The sequence below is a fragment of the Cercospora beticola genome, chromosome 3 (assembly GCF_033473495.1).
Source record: "Cercospora beticola chromosome 3, complete sequence".
Lineage (NCBI taxonomy): Eukaryota > Fungi > Ascomycota > Dothideomycetes > Mycosphaerellales > Mycosphaerellaceae > Cercospora > Cercospora beticola.
This window is the reverse complement of record NC_088937.1, coordinates 1,312,418-1,329,726: the sequence shown is the minus strand read 5'-3', so window position 1 is coordinate 1,329,726 and position 17,309 is coordinate 1,312,418. Positions and strand designations below refer to the sequence as shown.

Below are 17,309 nucleotides of genomic sequence, written 5' to 3'. Positions count from 1 at the left end.
TGCTTCCGAGCGTGTGTAGCGAACCTCGCGCGACGAAGACCAGACCATTGCCATTGCACTCGCCATGGAGTCCACCCTCGGCCGCCATTGCCTGCGGAGAGTCGCCGCAGCATATCGATCGACGCCATCATGGCTGCGCACCACGAGACGGTGTATGGCCTCGATCAATGAAGACATCCGCGCTGCACCCGAGATTCCAGAGGAGAATGGCCAATTCGTGCTCGATAGGCAGACGCCGACCGCGACGAGAGCCGAAATCATCGAAACGCCCATGGACCGAGGGCGAGGGCGGGGTGGAATGAACAGACCGCGGCGAGGAGGAAATCAAGACGACCCCCGAAACCACCCCATCCTCAGACGGATACGCATCGTGCCTGCATCGCCATCCTATTTCACCGCCACACCTCGATACACCGATGATCTGCTCGCTCTGTCCGCGCTTCTGCGGAAGTACCAGCTTCTGCCAGTCCTTCCCACTGGTGAGGCTCCGAGAGTAGCATGGAAGACCATCGACCAGTACAAGGCCGAAGTGGCCGAGCCTGTGCGCGCGAAGAGCTACAAGATGCTGCTGGAATTGCTGAAGCGGTTGAACTACATTCATCCCTCGCTCATCCCCACAGAGGTGACCCAAGCCCTGGAGAAGTTCAAGAGACTGGTGCAGCCACATCACAACAGGCCAAAGCCCATCTTGGTCGACAAGGATGGCAAATCCAAGGCCGTGGGCCGTAGAAAGAGCAGCACGGCATCAGTATTCGTGGTGGAAGGAGAGGGCAAAGTGCTCATCAATGGAAAAGCATTAACGGATTACTTCGGTCGCTTGCACGATCGCGAAACAGCGGTCTGGGCGTTGAAGGCCACTCAGCGCTTGGACAAGTACAACGTATGGGCTCTGGCGCAAGGCGGAGGGACGACAGGACAGGCCGATGCGATAGCACTCGGGTTGGCAAAGGCTCTGCTGGCACATGAGCCTGATTTGAAGCCTGCGTTGAGGAGAGGTGAGCAAGTTGCATCTCGCTGGCACTTCGTGGCACTGACTTTATTTCAGCACGCGTTATCACGCGCGATCCTCGACGAGTCGAGAGGAAGAAGCCTGGCAAGCTCAAGGCTCGCAAGATGCCGGCCTGGGTCAAGCGTTAACACGTCGATATCCTTGTATTATATTGTACAGTCCGACCTGTCATCGGTGGATCAGCATATCCTTCTGTCCAGCTCTACCTTTAACACCAAACGACAATTTTCTCAATCATTGACAAGTTCAGGTGGTTACCAGCGTCCTACCGAATGCGCGTACCCTGTACAAGCAGCAGTCGTGATATTTGGTCATTGCTGCGATCAGGTGTGACAATTACGCAACGACGTCCTCTGCAAATCTCGTTCCAGAACTGCCATGCAATGAACAAGAAGCGCCGAGTCGAGACCTCTTTACAGCACCTTGCAAGCCCAATGCCACGGCTTTCCAAGAGATCCACTCCAAGAACTCCAGCGACCAGCCGCAATCATGCCCCCATCCTTCCTACCAAACCATGCATCTCTTCCGAAAGCTCCACATACTTCCCGCCTCCCACAGTCTCCAACATATCGGCTAATTTTCTCACAAGTCGAACTGCCTCCGTTATGCGTTCTTTGGACCCTTCCATACCGACCAAACACGACATAGCACGAAATCGCTGCTCAGCCGCAAAAAGCGCAATTTGACGATCGGATAACGAGAACTTTTCCAAGCGATCCTCAAGCTCGGCGATGATCTTATCGTCAATGATACCGACAGCTCGCCTCCAGATCAGTGCTTCAGTGAGGGTATGTATTGTCGATTGGTGGACCAGCAGAGCTGCAGAGCCGAAAGGGTCGGAGGCGGCTCGGCTGACCGCTGATGATGAGTGATTTGTGGTGGGAATGGCGATAGAGGGCGCATTGGCTGGGCTCGTGTGACAGGCGTTCTGGCGTGTCTGGCTGCTGATAGAGTTTATACCGTGGGGAATTGTGGCGGGATGGGTGCAGGTGCTAGGCCAGTCTGTGCTTGTGTTGTGAGTGCCTGCTTCTGGAGGCCGCCGCGCTTTCGAGTCATCGTGAGGTATGTCTGGGACGCTTTGGCTGTAGATGTGACCGCGGTCAGGTGTTGGCGAGCTGCTAAGCCTCTGTCGCTGCACCATGAGTTCTGTGTTGATATTGGACCGTCAAAATGGAGATTTCGTCTTGCTTGCCCGTGTAACAGCTATTGTGGGACTCGAGTGCTATAGATTGCACATGGACAGATTCACGGAGGAGAAACTCTGCTGTGTACGGAGTCATGAACGATCAGGCTGCCATGAGTTCGTTTGCTTGACAAAGCTAGGCAGGAGGCAAGCAATCAACTGACAGTCGTTTCTACGTGTTGCCTTGTCAAGTGACAAACAGACGGACACATGATTTGGGACAATGGTAGTACGTAAAATGATCGCATTATTGCACCGTAGTGCTGGTATATCACATCTAACTAATTTTCATTGCTCATGTCCCGTTCCAACGACTGTTCGGAATGTAAAATCTTGTTATAATGCAATTTCACTTGTGTTCTTCGTTCAGCGTACAGTGGGTGAAATTACGGGCTTGAGATCGGAGCCCACCAGGGCAGGAGCCGGAATCTCTGCTGGGACGGCCTTGACGTCCTCAAAGACAGACTCTCTGCGGCCCTCCTTCGTTGCGCGTCGTCGCTTAATACTCTCGTCGACTCGGCGCACAACAGCGAGGAAGGCGCCGAACGCAAGGACAGCAATGCCGATCGAAAATCCACGACGGTAGCGAGGCTTGTCGTCGGCACGGAAGATTTGAGCGCCGTAGATACCGGCAATGTTGGCTCCCATGATCACCAATGCCATGGCAAGCGCACGCTCCTCGGAATCGGTGCATGTCAGCGAGAGCCAGCTGATGTTGAGCGGATGAGAGAAAGTGCCGAACGTCTGAGTGAAGACGACTCCGAAGTACTGAGCACCTTGATTCTGAATCTCGGTAAAGCTGCGGTTGAAAACGTACGCCAAGGTCGCCAGAGACAGACCAGTGATGACGGTCTCGCCACGCTTGTCGAAGCGGTCGGAGACGAAGCTGAAGAGGAAAGAGACCGGGATCTGCACGAACAGACCAACGGATGCCAAGGCGTTAGAGGTCAAGCCCGCGAAGCCCATCTCTTTCACCAGCGACGGAGCATAGGTGTCAAATCCACGCTGAGGACCGTTGTTACACATGGTGATGAGAAAGTGGATCCACACGCGCCAATTCGAGAATGCCTTCTTGAACGCTGGCAGACCAATCGACTTCTTCTTCCTTCCCTTGGCAGGGTCATCGAGGAGAATGCGGTTGTTGAGAATGTAGATCTCGCGCTCAGAGAAGATGTTCCACTTTGGAAGGAAGGTGCTGTGCGGGTTCTTGAATGAGTCAGGCAGGAAGAAGCCAAGCACAAAGCCGGAGGCAATAGTGAAGAGACCCATGAGCACAAACAGCCAGAACCATCCGGGTTGGCCGGCGACACCACGCATGTGAAGAATGCCATAGGCGAAGAGTTTTGCAGAAGCTTGACCAAATTGATTACTGTCCACACCAGTTAGCGAATGCCATTGCAGATACCTTCTAGCGATTGCACGAACCCGAAGTAAAATATCATCACTCTCTTAGCCGTTTCTTTGCGAGTGTACCATGTCGATAGTGTCCACAATCCACCTGGAATAAAGCCGGATTCGGTGATACCGAGCAAGAGACGGGTAGTGATGAATGAACCATAGTTGTTCTGCCACGCCTGGAACGTGCTGACCGTGCCGAAAAGGAAGAGCTGGAGAGTGAGCCATTTGCCAGGGCCGACGCGGTACAGAATCATGTTGGATGGGATCTCGAAGAGCACGATACCGAGGGAAAGCATCTGCTGGCCAACATTGAACTGATCCTGTGTGATATTCAAGTCCTCCATAAAGCTGTCCGTGATGGCGTTCGCGATATTGCCTCTGTCGAGTTGCAAGCAGAAGAATCCGAGAGTCAACAATGGCATGATGATCAGATCGAGCCTGATTCCGCGGTCAGTATTGTCCGCAACCGTGCGACTTCTGTGCCAGACTCACTTGCGCTTCGCCTTGCGCTCCTCTGCTGGAGTCCAATCCACGGATGGAGAAAGGGCCCGCTCATCGCTGCCGCTATCCTTGAACTCGGGGTCATTGTTGAACTCGCGCTCCGTATACTCCTGGACACCCATAGTTGCTGGTGTTTAGAAGTGGAAGTTCTTTGAGGAATGCAGAATGCGAGAAAAGGCAACGACGTGCCTTTATTCTCAACATGGCGGCATGCCAAGTGCATCGCACCATCTCGTGGCGCTCACTCTTTTGCTGTGAAGCCTATGATCGCCCGTCTGGGCGTGGGCGTAGAAAGCATCTGCTTAGGTTCTGGGCGTCGCTCTAAGCTGCAGCATAAGACCTGAGGCTGATGGCGCTGAGTCCAGCCAAACTCTCTATGTGAGAGCGTGGATGCAGGCTGGCTGCACTTGTCGTCTTGGATTCTTGGCTTGTGAGCACGCCATAATCACTGAAGTCGCAACATCAAAGTTCGGCTTGGCGCACTCCACTCCACCACGAGTTACATTAATGATGAGTTCGCATACGCCTTCACGTGGTCTCTAGCAGTCCAGTCCTTTGCAGCCCATGTCGTTGTGTCGTTGGGACACTCGTGAACGCAGTAGTGAAGGAAGCGTACATTATCGCGAACAGAGTCCAGACGGCTCACACTGGAGTAGGGCTACTCAACAACTCGTTCCATCGGTGATTTTTGCCTCGATCGCATTTCGACTTGCAAAGTGGTGAAAGCCAAAGCCTTCAATGGAATTTTCACAGGCAACACCTACTGTTTCGTGGGCGATGACAGTTGCAAGTTCTATGCTCGGTTCGTCGCTTCAGCGCGGTATCACGCATTTGATCTCTCTGCTGTAGATAGTACCTTGTCGCCATCGTAGAGTCGTAGACCACCGCAACCCTCATCGCGGGTACCAGCCCTACCGACTCTAGATATTAGCGCGCGATCCGAGCGCTGCTTCCATACCGCCCCGTAAGCTTCGTTCACGGGGCGGCGATTCTAGCTTCCTGTGGTGACGCCCACGTGGGTGGTGTCCATTGTATAGGACGGTCTGGAACCGGGCGCACGCACCTCCTAATCGATCCCGTGGAACGAAACTGCAAATCGCAACGAATGAATGTGATGAGTGCGTGATGAGGATGTCCCGACGAAGAGCCCGACGACCCGGTTCGCTCTGCTTTAGTCCATGTCCAAGGAAGCCACAAAGATTTAGGCGAGTACAGTACGTGGGATTCTTGCTGTTCATTGTGATACCGTAAGTCAATGGTCACAGTTGCAGTCGAGTCTGTTGTTGACGTTCGAGGCGGTGGCTCTGTTGTTCGCATTGAGGAAGTGTCGTTCCTGCCAAGCTCGCGCGATCGGCAGGAAGCTTTGGAAGCGTCGTTTGCCATTCGAGACATGACTGTCATCGTTATCCTGGCTATTCGGTTGTCGTAGAGTAGGAATGACTAAACCATCGCTTAAGGATCAGCAACTTCTTGAACAGGCCCTTTCACCAGTGTGGTTGTTCACATCGAGCAGGAACAGAAGCGCTTTCGCCAAGCGATGCACTCATGACTCGCGAATCCCGTGGGACGGGATTCAGGTGACACTGGGACAGAGGAGTAGCTACTCATCGGCAATCATCGTGATCGCAGTGCAAGATCCGGGATCACTACTTCTGACTGTCAGCGTATAGCTCATCACGATTCCCGAGAAAGAATTGAATGAGTGGTTGCGCTCTATCAGTGGCAAAATAGATCTACTCCTCCAGTGCGACTCAAGTTTCGGAAGTATAGCCTCATCACAAGATCAGGAATAATGTCGAGAGAACGTACCGCAACAGCCGTGTCACAAAGAGCTGACGAGCTCCCGTGGTGCGCTGCGGAGCAAGGCTCTGCAATAGCGGTGGTCGGTCTGCTCGTGGTAGCAGCCGGAGGCAAGAACAAGTCCCAAGTGTCCATCTCAGCTGTGAATATCAGCAAAGCTCCTAGCTGCGCGGCGGACTCCCGTGGTCAGAAAACACGCGATGCATGTCTGGCGCTTTCTCGTGCTGGGAGACACAGAAGCTGGCATTTGCGCAGCACCGTGGGAGACAAGTTGACAGCAAAAGTACAACAGAAATATAATAATGGGCTGGTGGATCATGGTCATTTCGATCGTGACATCAGCCCGAGTTCGGTCCATTTACGGCTAGGTGAAGTCCCTTAGAGCGACCCATCTCCCCTGACTACTGATAGACTGTACCTGATCGTCAGTCTCGCATCGCACTATTCGCCCACACAAGTCTTATTGTGAGTACACATTATGGAAGTAATGAGCAATTCACGACAATCTTGTGCGATGTCCAGAGCAGTTTGAGCAATACCGTACCAGCACAGATCTGATGAGCCGGTGTTCGCCTTGGAAAATTGGGCTCCTTCGGTATTCAAACAGAAGACGCAAGAACGGATTGTCGAATGCGTGATTGAGCTATGCGTAGTCGATCTGTCTGCCTTGCTGAGCTACAATCTAACTCATTGCCATACTGTGTGGTGCAAATGATTACATAGTCGGAGGTAAAGTACTCTGATACTCCGGACATCCCGGCATTCTGAGGTCACCCGAAGCATCGACATTTCACTTCGAAGCCATAGTCGCGCTCTTGACGTTCTACAGATACTCGATTCACAGCAAACGATACATGAACTGCTGCAAGAAATGATATTATATATATTGGATGGGGATGAACAGCGGTCGTGCAGTGCAGATCAGAGCCAACGCGCTAGTCATCACGCGAGCTGACCACCCCTACCTTCCTAAAGTTTCAACACGTCACAAAGAACTTGAATTACTTGCGTGTTTCGCTTCTTTCCTATCTTCCAGTCGCTCCTTACCCATCACATTCACCCACCATGTCGTCGTCCGAGCAAACCGAGGCGTTCCCGCCGCTTGTCAAACCCAGTATGCTACGCCAATCTAGCTACACCACCGGTACGCGACGCAGGAAGAGCTCGAGCTTGGGTGGAGACCCGCGAGGAGACACCGGAGGTCTGGCATTGGCAACAACGGATATGTCACAATCGCATCTATCGCGAGGAGACTCCATGAGCGGGAAGCACGGCAAAGCCTCAAAGCGCAAGAAAGCAAAGGGCCTATTCAATAAATGGAAGCGGATGTCGCTCAGGCACACTTGGATAAATCCTTTAGTCCTGGCTCTGATCATTCTCGGCGCATATTTCGCGAATCCTGGCGAACACAACCCGTTGCGATCTGCCATCTTCCTGTCTTATGCGAATCCGGCGTTAGAAGAGCGGACAAATACGATCCCAGCACACGTTGGAAATCCTGTGCAGTATGGCAAGGGCAAGAAAGATTTGGCTTTCGTGGCTTTCTACACCATTGTTTTCTCGTTCACTCGAGAATTCCTGATGCAACGCATGATCCGCCCAATTGCGATATGGTGCGGGATACGGAATCGCGACAAGCAGTCCCGATTCATGGAGCAATTTTACACCGCCATCTACTTTGGCATTTTCGGGCCATTCGGGTTATACGTGATGAGCAGGACACCGGTCTGGTACTTCAACGTCCCAGGAATGTATGAAGGCTTCCCTCACAGAGCCCACGAGGCGATCTTCAAGGCATACTATCTGCTACAAGCGTCTTACTGGGCGCAGCAAGGTCTGGTCCTGGTTCTCGGTTTAGAGAAGCCGCGTAAGGACTTCAAGGAGCTCGTGCTGCATCACATCATTACATTGTCATTGATCGGGCTGAGCTACCGTTTCCACTTTACATATATTGGCGTCGCGGTGTACATCACTCACGACATCTCCGACTTCTTCCTCGCTGTAAGTACACTGGTGCGGAAGTCCGGATCACCACTGACAATGCGTAGACCTCGAAGCTTCTCAACTACCTTGATGCCTGGATTACGCCGCCATACTTCGTTTCGTTCATCGCAATTTGGGCCTATTTGCGCCATTACCTTAATTTGAGAATTCTGGCTTCGCTGCTACCCGGAGGAGAATTCCAGACTATCGGGCCCTACACATTGAACTGGACGACCCAGCAATACAAATGCTGGATCTCTCAAGCAATTACTGGTGTTCTTCTTGCCAGTCTGCAGGCTGTCAACCTGTTCTGGTTCTTCCTGATTTGTCGCATCTTGATACGATTCATTCGCACTGGCGAAGAGCGAGACGACCGCTCCGATGTTGATGAGGACGAGGTCCGGCAAGAAGACGTTGGAGAGACACCATCGATGCAATTGAACGGAGAGCCCATTGGAGCACCAGGCACAGGCATTGACGGCAAAGCAAGCGAAGGACTGCGGAGACGGTAGTAAGTGGGAGGATGAAAATCATGTTGTTATGTCTTGAGCGTTCACGCGGCATTGGATGAGCTGGAAATCGATATAATACAACTTCTAATTAGCACCTCTCTGCGTTCAGGCTGGGATCTGAATACCCTGGAAAGAATGAGCTCCTCAATACCACACATCAGGATCGTAAACCTATGTAAATGCGGAAACTGTTCATTAACAGTGGCGAATCGAATCGGAAGCATGAAAAACCGAGACAATTCGGACGTCCAATCGAGGAGCCCAGGGGTTTCCGCCCTCGACCGTGGTTTCCCACTCTCCGTTTGCGACAGGTGTTGCTTTCGACCTGGTCCCGCTATCTACGGCGGCTCACAATTCTATCACTTCAACAGAGAAAGCTGCGGATCAACAGTTCTCGTAAAATGGTCACGAAGCCTGTGTATTTAGGCAGTACGTTATGCTCTACTACTGTGCTGCTCATAATTGTACAAGTCAAATCAGAAAATCAAGCTGAGTGAAGCTCATCACTCAAGGCTCGAAGGAATGTAACTGTCGCTGCTGTACGGACTTTGAAGGCTTGGAAATTCCTCATTATTGTAGCCTACGCCTGCGATCTTCCAGCTCTCTTATCTACTTCTCAGCTCTCCCATATTGGAGTGAAAAACAAAAGGGTATCACTATTGCCTGCCCAAGTACGAAACAAAATTGCTCATTCAACATGAGCTGAGCTGCTGTCGACCAACTGTGCTGACGCTGCAGCTTCGTCAACATGACAAGGTATGGCACACACCTGATCGATAGAAGCCGTAAAACAAAGCCCGCATATCAAGACCAGTACGCGCTCGCTCAAGAACTGGTGCTGGCGCTTCCTCACCTTCCTTTGATCGGAGCTTCCGCGCAGAAAAGGTTTTTAGTAGTATCCGGTGTCCTCTGCTGCCGCTGCGTCTTCGCCATCGTTGAAGCTGTCGCCAGAGTCGACAGCGCGAACCCGTCGTAGTTTCAACAACCGATATTGCTCCTCTGTCATACTTCGAGATGTTTGTCCGACTGTTCGTGCCAACTTCAGATGGCACATTTCAGCACCAGCAACGTTCATGACAAACGAGCCAGGATGCGATCCCGATGCGAAGTGGTGTTTAGCTAAGCACGATGCCTTCAGCTCGTCCCAGCGCGAATAACCCTTACCAACCTTCCGCATCCACTCTTTTACTATCGGATCTGTCGGATTCATGGGTTGAATAGCGTCGTACATGCTACGAAGCGCCTGTATGCATTCTGGCCAGGTCGGATATTTGCGGCTGTTTGTGGCCCATTCCTTTTGAACTTCACGAAGCCCGTCCTTGAGTTTCAGCAACTCAGCAGCGGGCACTGAGCTACGTGACATGGACTCGAAGGTCTCATTCCAGAAGCTGGCTAGGTCATGGTCGTACGACGCTGCGGAATCGAGAATGATCGCTGCGCGTTTGAGGGTGGATTCAATGACAGGCTGCAGCACGTCGAAGAAGATCGTGTCAATGATGTTGACTGTCCCAGGATCCGGGTTTATCACTCGCCCTCTGCTCTCGTCCTGTTGCTGCATCTTGTCATCTGCCTTGGTGAATTGCCAGTACTTCGGCTCGGGCAGATTTGGAGGCAGCTTTCTACTCTTTTTGAATGCTTCGAAATCAGCTTGGCTGAAGTCGAAACCCTGCTTGTCTGCATCAACAAGGTAGTCGTGCAGATGAACAAAGTCCATGACCTCTGACGATCCAATGGGACGGCCAGCATATACGAGGCGCTCGTGAAACAGAGTCACGATGCCCAACATACTTGGCTCAATGCGCTTTTCTGCCATCGTGGCGAGGTATTTACGCCATTGCTGCTCTGATGTAGGATCGCTGACGTGATCAGAGAGCTTACTCCTGTCCCTCGTGATGCACAATGCCTCCGGTTCGGGGGGTTTCCATGGCGATGGAGCATTCTTGAACGGCTCAGTCAAGAGCGGCTCCCATGTGAACCAGAACGAGTCGCCATCATAGTCTCCACCCTGGAGCTTGTTGGCAAGGGGTCGCTTACCACGGGCGGAGAATATGATTGTGCCGGCATACTTCGCTAGATGTGGTTTGAACACTGCCCGTACCTTCTGGATGTCCGACGGACCAAGTGCTGGGTTGCGAGCTACCAGCAGGTTTACATCGTTGAGTAAAGTGACTCGGTTGCCGAGTCCTGCATCAAAGGCTTCTTCAAACACTACGCAGACCTCCCCGGGTTTTAGGCTCCCAGAAGGATCTACTATGCCTTTCATGTGATGACTACTGGGCTCTGCAATACCCCAAAGCGTAGTAGATTTTGGCAGCTCAATCTTGAAGCTCTTGTTCTTCAACTGGAAGTAGTTGGCTGCTAGGAGTTTTACCGATGCGGCCAAATACTTGTTGTTCTTCGCCTCGAACCCTGCCTCAAGCATTCGGATTATTCGTTCTTCGAGCGCTCTTGGAAAGCCAGCAAGGAGGTCTATGCCTGCTTCCCGCCTTCGTGCTTCGAAAAACTCATTGTGTCGCGAAATCCACTGCCTCAGTTCGACCGATCCTGCCTCAAGGGCCTCCAGAAATTCCTCGGTTTGTCGTGTAACGACACCATGGACCAGTTCGCACATGTTCTCTAGAGGCACTCCTCTGTCGAGAAGTATCGGCAGAAAGCCCATGTGCAGCAGGGATGGCCGCGCGCCGGGGTTGGCCTTGACCACGTTGACTGAGAGGATTTCTTCTTCACAACCGTGGAAGGTATCGCGATGTACTTTCACCTGACTCGGGGCTAGGCTCAGTAGGGGTCCCTGAGGTCTCTGATCCATATTTCCCAGGGGCGGCTCGCCAACATACCATAGCCCTTTGGCGCCGGCAACACGAATCTGCAGGGTGGATGGAACTCTCTTCAGAGCTAGTTTCTTCGCGTATTGATAAGCAATCCAGTAAGACATCCAGCTACAGCCATCACCCATGACCATATCAGGCTCGTATGTCTCATAAAACTGGAAGCGTAATGCTGGATCATCGAATCTGTGATCATCTTCTTCTGGCGTTGCGAGCTGGTCATTCACGCGCGCGATTTCATCCGGTCTCAGTACCAACGCGGGAATAGTGCGTGAGAGCAACAGCTCAATTCTCATGTACGCCTTGCGCGCGGCCTGATGTTGATTGTGATCATATGGAAGGCACCATTCCATCAGGTCGCAGAGCGACATGCCATGACTAGGAGAGACCAGTACAAGACGATATACAGATGTAGAGTGTCCGCCCTCGCCTGTTGATTTCTTCTTGTTCGGTTGCAAGAAGAAGGGATACCACACACGACCAAGTAGCTCCTGTGGAGTTGATAGCCACTTGCGAAGACAGCTCTGAATAGCGCGATCCTTGTGAACCTTCGGCGGCTTCGACATATCCGGCATGTCAATATACAGAACTCGATCAGCACCGAGCCGCCGCTGAAGACTGCATGATATATCCTTGCGGGTCGGCAGCAGTCCAAGTCTGCATAAATGACTGTTCTTGACTCCGGTCCATTCCAAACGAGCAGTTCTGGTCAAGGTCTCCCAGGACTTCAATCCTTTGAGCAATGGCGACTTCTGAAATGGCATGTTTTGAGCAGTAACCAGGTTATACAGCGATTCCAAATCTTGAGGCTGCCATTGGGCGTCAAGAGCATCGGGCGTAATGTGACCTGTTTGCAATAGCCGTGCAGCTTCCCAGCGTGCACTGAACTCGGAACCGGTGAACGATTGAAAGTCAGAGAGGTCTAGTAACGATTCCTTGCTGGACGTTGGCGGATACTTATTCTCCAAGGCAGCATATGCTGCGGATCGGGCTTCCTCAGCCTTGAGTTGCTCATCTGGAAAACTATCAATCATAACATGGTCTCCAATCTGGCCGACTGATTGATCAAGCTCTTCCCACTCAAGCAAGGTCGAAGTACCAATGCTTGAGCCATAGAAGTCAGAGGTGCGTTCCAAGTAAGCATAATCATCGAGCGGCGTTCGACGCCGGCTCGTTGACGGCTCGCGGGTGTTAGTTGTGATACTCGGATCCTCAGATGATACGTTCACCCCTGCAGAGTGCGCTTGCCGCGGCCGAATTGTTTTGTCGGTAGTTGCAGAATCCTGTGATGACTCCACGTGATTCGCAAAACGTATCCATTCCTCGGCCGTGCCTGATGATAAGGAGCTCGCGCCAAGCGAGTCCTGATCACGAATACGAGCAGGTGGTTGTGTGTAATCGCTAAAGGAGGTAGCGTCTGTCCGGAAAGATTCTTGGCCACCTGGGTTGGACCAGAACGAGCGATTCTGATCGAATGAGGTATTCCCAGACGTGCTTGTGAAGGACTTCGTGAATGATGCGTCCGGAATGACGGGCTTGCTGGCGGGTCCGTACTGTAGAGGATTCTTCCCAAGCCTATCGAACGAAAGCTTGCTCTGTACCTTCTGAGCAGAGAAAGATGTAGGCTCGCGCTTGGCAGAAACTGGAGTGTGTGCTGTCGGTTTGTGTGACGTGGGCGATATGCCCGCGCCGGCCTTTGTTACCTTGAACTTGGCGGCAAGATTCTGTTGGCCTGCAAGCTTTACCGGAGCTGGTGTAGGGGAGGATGGCGCTTGGAAAACTTCTTGAGTAGAACACGGTTGCGTAGGCTCCGGTATGGCAGGTAGCTCCAGCTCTCTGCGAGGGAACTTCACGAAGCGCTCGGACTTGGGCGTTACTGCCCTGCATCCTTCCAAGCAATCGAGCAGTCGATTCGCCCTGTTATCTTCTGAATGACTCTGAGGATCGTCCCTTAGATTTTTGAGGAACGTGTCGAGCTCGCTTCGCAGGTAGTCGTCGTTTTTCCAAGAGAGAAACTTGTACAAGTGCCATAGCTTTTCGCCTTTTCCATGCTGTAGTTGATTCGGGGTTGGCACGCCGTCAATGGCGATGTGTAGGCCAGCTTGTCGGCATAATTCGCTAAATCGCTGCCGAATTTCTGCGGCTCGATCAGGCATTCGCTCAGAGGCCGCAACAGACGGCTCCACTTGAGAAGTCTTCCTCTTCTTCGCCATTGCCTGTGACGGCGCAAGTGAGGTGATGACTTCGGCCTGCTAAGCCGATGCCATTGTGCGACTCCGCTCGAGAAGTGCGAATGTGACGTTCGACTTGACTGAGGCATAAACATACAGAGCAATTGAGTTTAGCGTGGGCGCTAGGAAGTAGGCGGCCACGCCGCACGGCAGTCCGCGAGGAACGCTCCGACTGGCCGACGCGACAACCCCTGCGCCGGCTGCCTGTTTCGCGTAGCAACGCCAGAACTCGTGAGTTCGCGACAATGTTGCAGCGAGGGGTGCCCGAGTGGTGAATGAAACGCTGGGAGTGGAACAAATACAGTGGCAGTGAAAAGGTTGAAGAAGTGGGCCACGCCATTCTGATCACAGCAAGAATGCTGCTATGGCACTCACTGAGTGCCACCTCACCGTCCACGAACGAGCTCGAATGAGGCCATACCGGTTGCGGACAGTAAAACGGAAACTCGCACATGAACACTCGATCTCTCGTGGTCTCGAGCTCCCAATTATCTCATCTCGGCAGGCAGAACCCCTTGGACACGCTGCATCAGGCAGAGATACTAGGCGCAGAGGTGTACTCGAGTTCTTTTGGATTACTCCGATTAGCGTGCGTCGACAGACAGAATGCCTTGAATACGCTGCGTCAGGCAGAGATATTACGGGTGAAGAAACGCTGCGTCTTCTCAAATCACTCCATCAGAGCACATGCACCGAAGGCAGAGTTGACTTGCCCTAGGTTCTGTGTTGCTTTTCAGTGGTAGGCAGACCAGACCAGCAGCCAGCTTAGGCGGCATTCGTCAAAACGTTGCGTAGAGGTGCCTTGATTCAAGGACAGCAGTCCGCCAGCGAGGTCGCAAGGCTTCCTCTCAAGCAGACAAACCAGACATGTTAGCTCAAAATGCGCCATGATGAGAGCACAGGCACGCACGTGAGTGTACGGACACGAAGATGATTAAGTCAAACTCATAAGCTGTTAGTTCGAGGGTATCGTGGGTGTAAGGTATGTTTCGGGCTGCAATGTTGCAGCTGCTCGTGGAAATCCAAGTCTAGCATGCTTTTGAAGTCGAAACATGTGCTTCCATACCATCGAAGGCATCTGCTCCTCGACCTGTAACACCACGCAGCATGCGGCATTTCGTAACGTCATAATGTATCAGCTTAGACCTTCTCCTCCTTCAGACCGTGCTTCCAGATGGTGACGAAAGGAGTCACGCCATCCTCCCGGTAGTTCAGGAGAACGACACTACGTGTAGTGTTAGCATCGGCACATTGTTTCTTTCGCTCAAGACATGGGACTTACGCTCCATCTGGGTCCATGGACTCGCCGATGAAGAATTCGTAGTCCTTGAAGTTGGCAACGATCTTCTTCGCAAAGCCCTGAGCACCCTTCTCGAAGGTCGTGACTTCCTCATCGCTAGCACCGTTCGCCTTCAGCTTGTCCTTGACAGCCTTCATGTAGCCCTTGAGGTGGGACAGATAGCTCTTCTTGTCGAAGCTGGTCTCATTGAGGCGGAAGGAGTGGACGACGTCAATGACAGTCTGGGCAGTGTCTTCGGCACCCTCATCGTCACCACCCTCTGCAGAAGCGTTGGCTCCAGTGTTGACCTCGACTGGGCCAAGGGTAATCTTTTTGCAGTCGGCCTCGTAGGCAATGCCGTCGATCTCCTTGAGATCGTACGAGTCGGAGATGAGCTCGTCGCCAGTGATGATGTCCTGGCGTGTTGTGTCAGTTGCATCTCCACAAAAAAAGGTGGTCGCTGCGACGGGTCGAGTCTGGCGCTAATTGCCAGTTGTGACAATGCAATAAGCACATACCTTGTAGATAATCATGTTGACGGGTGTGCAGCGAGTCTTTCAAAGAGTGAGGAGCGGTTCGGACGAATTGGGTGAAGTGAAGAGGTGGTGAAGATGGGTGAACTTGGGTGGAAGAAGAATTAGGTGGGTAGGCGGGGCAGATGCAAAGGGTCAAGGCTCGAAATATTCTGGCTCTGGCACCAGGTGGCCGAAGCGGCGGATTGGAGGGTCTGTCCGGCGCCAAGACCGTCGTGGCTCCGAACACCGACACCTCTGAATTTCGGCACGACTGGCGAAGAAGTTTGCGACTCTGCAACAGCTGCAAGAACCACCAGCTCGCCGCTACAACAGAGGTAAGTGGGCACACGCATCTTCTCGAGAGGCCACGAGGATGGCGATCATGGCTGTCCCCGCCATGACACCGCTTTTGCCTCGATAGCATCGAGCCGAAGACTTCTTCGTGGTCTCGCAGAAGCACCTTCGCGCTCCGGACCATGGCCCTCGAGAAACTGACCAGAGCCCGCGCAGATACCTCAAGCCGCACTCTCTCGCGCCCTGAGAATCTCCTGTCCCACACACCGCCAAAATGGTCAAGACTTCCGTCCTCAACGATGCGCTCAATGCCATCAACAACGCCGAGAAGACCGGCAAGCGCCAGGTCATGATCCGCCCATCTTCCAAGGTCATCGTTAAGTTCCTGCAGGTCATGCAGAAGCACGGTATGTCCCATCTCACCATCGATCTCGTATCAGCGCAAGAGGAGGGCAAGAGTGAAATGTGTTGTTCAAGCGGCGCACCGGGTTGATAACTAGGCAATGGTCTCAAACTACCACGACCAACGCCCTTTAAGTGCTCGGGAGATTGACATACTGGCGAGGATTCTTACACGTCTTTGGAATCAATGGCTGAAAGAGCACGTTTAAATTGTCGCGACAAATCACTGACATGACTGTCTTCAGGCTACATTGGCGAGTTCGAGGAGGTTGACGACCACCGCAACGGCAAGATCGTCATCCAGCTCAACGGCCGTCTCAACAAGACCGGTGTCATCTCCCCACGCTACAACGTCCAGCTCACCGACCTGGAGAAGTGGGTCGTCAGACTCCTTCCATCGCGTCAATTCGGCTACATCGTCCTGACTACCTCCGCCGGTATCATGGACCACGAGGAGGCTAGGAGAAAGCACGTTGCTGGCAAGATCATTGGCTTCTTCTACTAGATAGTAGATGGGATGATGACCTGTCCGGCAGTCGCATGAAAGCGTCACGATGGCATGATTCCGCAGCGGCGCACTAGATTGTAGCTGCACGAATAAAAGTTGCCTCTGCTTGCATTTCACAGCACCTTTCTGGTTTCTCCTTTGGTGTTTTATCGTACCTGTTGAGCAGTGACAGAAAACTGACACGCCTTGAACCTACAAAGTCTGGCAAGTGGCTTATTCCATTGGGCAGACCACAGGATCATCCCTTTAAGAATGTACCGATGCTAGGGGACATGATCTCAACGACGAGCTCCGGTAGGTAGATGTGACCCTTGTGATGGTCCTACGGAGTTCAGCGTACGAAAGTCGTTTATGAATCGGTGGGGTGCAAAGATCGTACGCTTATCTATACTATTCTCTTAAGATCTTAAGCCTACTTCTAAAGAGCTATAATCTGCTTACCATAAGACTCAAAACTCGTCTAATTTATCTTATACAGAACAGGTCGGTCGCTGCAGAAGTCTATATACAATACATAGGGCTAAGTGTCGCAAGCTTCTGTCAAGCACTCGCCTCTGTCTCTTGTTTACACGCGCATGCAATCCGGAAAGCTGGTCCAGCTTTGTAAAGAGCGCAAGAAGGATCAGTGTGCGCACCTGGGGTTTGTGACTGCAGAGCATGATCCTCTCGTCGTCCACATCTTAATCAATGCAACAGTTCGACCCAAGTCCTCATCATCGTGACAATCCGTAGTGCATATCCCAGATGTGGTTGCGGTGGCGGCGGCTGTCTCTACGCAAAATCTTAATCAATGCAACAATTCAAACGCTCAGGCGAAGGGTCAACAGGTTCTTGAGCTGTGAGATCGTCAATCCATTTTTGTCAAATAA

At 52.4% G+C, this 17,309-nt stretch overlaps 6 protein-coding genes across 6 annotated transcripts; 3 read left to right on the top strand and 3 right to left on the bottom strand.

Moving 5' to 3' along the window:
• Positions 1-64: 64 nt before the first annotated feature.
• Positions 65-1,137, top strand: RHO25_004475 (mitochondrial 37S ribosomal protein uS9m; the record flags this gene model as incomplete). The annotated part of the gene is made up of 2 exons (XM_023595398.2): positions 65-995; positions 1,046-1,137. The coding sequence occupies 2 exons, from the start codon at positions 65-67 to the stop codon at positions 1,135-1,137; spliced, it is 1,023 nt and encodes a 340-aa protein (XP_023457718.1).
• A 1,421-nt stretch (positions 1,138-2,558) lies between these two features.
• Positions 2,559-4,213, bottom strand: RHO25_004474 (uncharacterized protein; the record flags this gene model as incomplete). Its single annotated transcript, XM_023595397.2, has 3 exons — positions 2,559-3,561; positions 3,618-4,028; positions 4,083-4,213. The coding sequence occupies 3 exons, from the start codon at positions 4,211-4,213 to the stop codon at positions 2,559-2,561; spliced, it is 1,545 nt and encodes a 514-aa protein (XP_023457717.1).
• A 2,743-nt stretch (positions 4,214-6,956) lies between these two features.
• On the top strand, positions 6,957-8,386 carry RHO25_004473 (uncharacterized protein; the record flags this gene model as incomplete). Its single annotated transcript, XM_023595396.2, has 2 exons — positions 6,957-7,892; positions 7,940-8,386. 2 exons carry the CDS (start codon positions 6,957-6,959, stop codon positions 8,384-8,386), a joined length of 1,383 nt encoding a protein of 460 aa, XP_023457716.1.
• Positions 8,387-9,275: 889 nt separating this feature from the next.
• RHO25_004472 (uncharacterized protein) lies at positions 9,276-13,424 on the bottom strand (the record flags this gene model as incomplete). Its single annotated transcript, XM_023595395.2, has 1 exon — positions 9,276-13,424. One exon carries the CDS (start codon positions 13,422-13,424, stop codon positions 9,276-9,278), a length of 4,149 nt encoding a protein of 1,382 aa, XP_023457715.1.
• Positions 13,425-14,582: 1,158 nt separating this feature from the next.
• On the bottom strand, positions 14,583-15,254 carry RHO25_004471 (uncharacterized protein; the record flags this gene model as incomplete). The annotated part of the gene is made up of 3 exons (XM_023595394.2): positions 14,583-14,667; positions 14,725-15,137; positions 15,240-15,254. 3 exons carry the CDS (start codon positions 15,252-15,254, stop codon positions 14,583-14,585), a joined length of 513 nt encoding a protein of 170 aa, XP_023457714.1.
• Positions 15,255-15,804: 550 nt separating this feature from the next.
• On the top strand, positions 15,805-16,437 carry CRP27 (40S ribosomal protein uS8; the record flags this gene model as incomplete). The annotated part of the gene is made up of 2 exons (XM_023595393.2): positions 15,805-15,937; positions 16,178-16,437. 2 exons carry the CDS (start codon positions 15,805-15,807, stop codon positions 16,435-16,437), a joined length of 393 nt encoding a protein of 130 aa, XP_023457713.1.
• Positions 16,438-17,309: the final 872 nt, after the last annotated feature.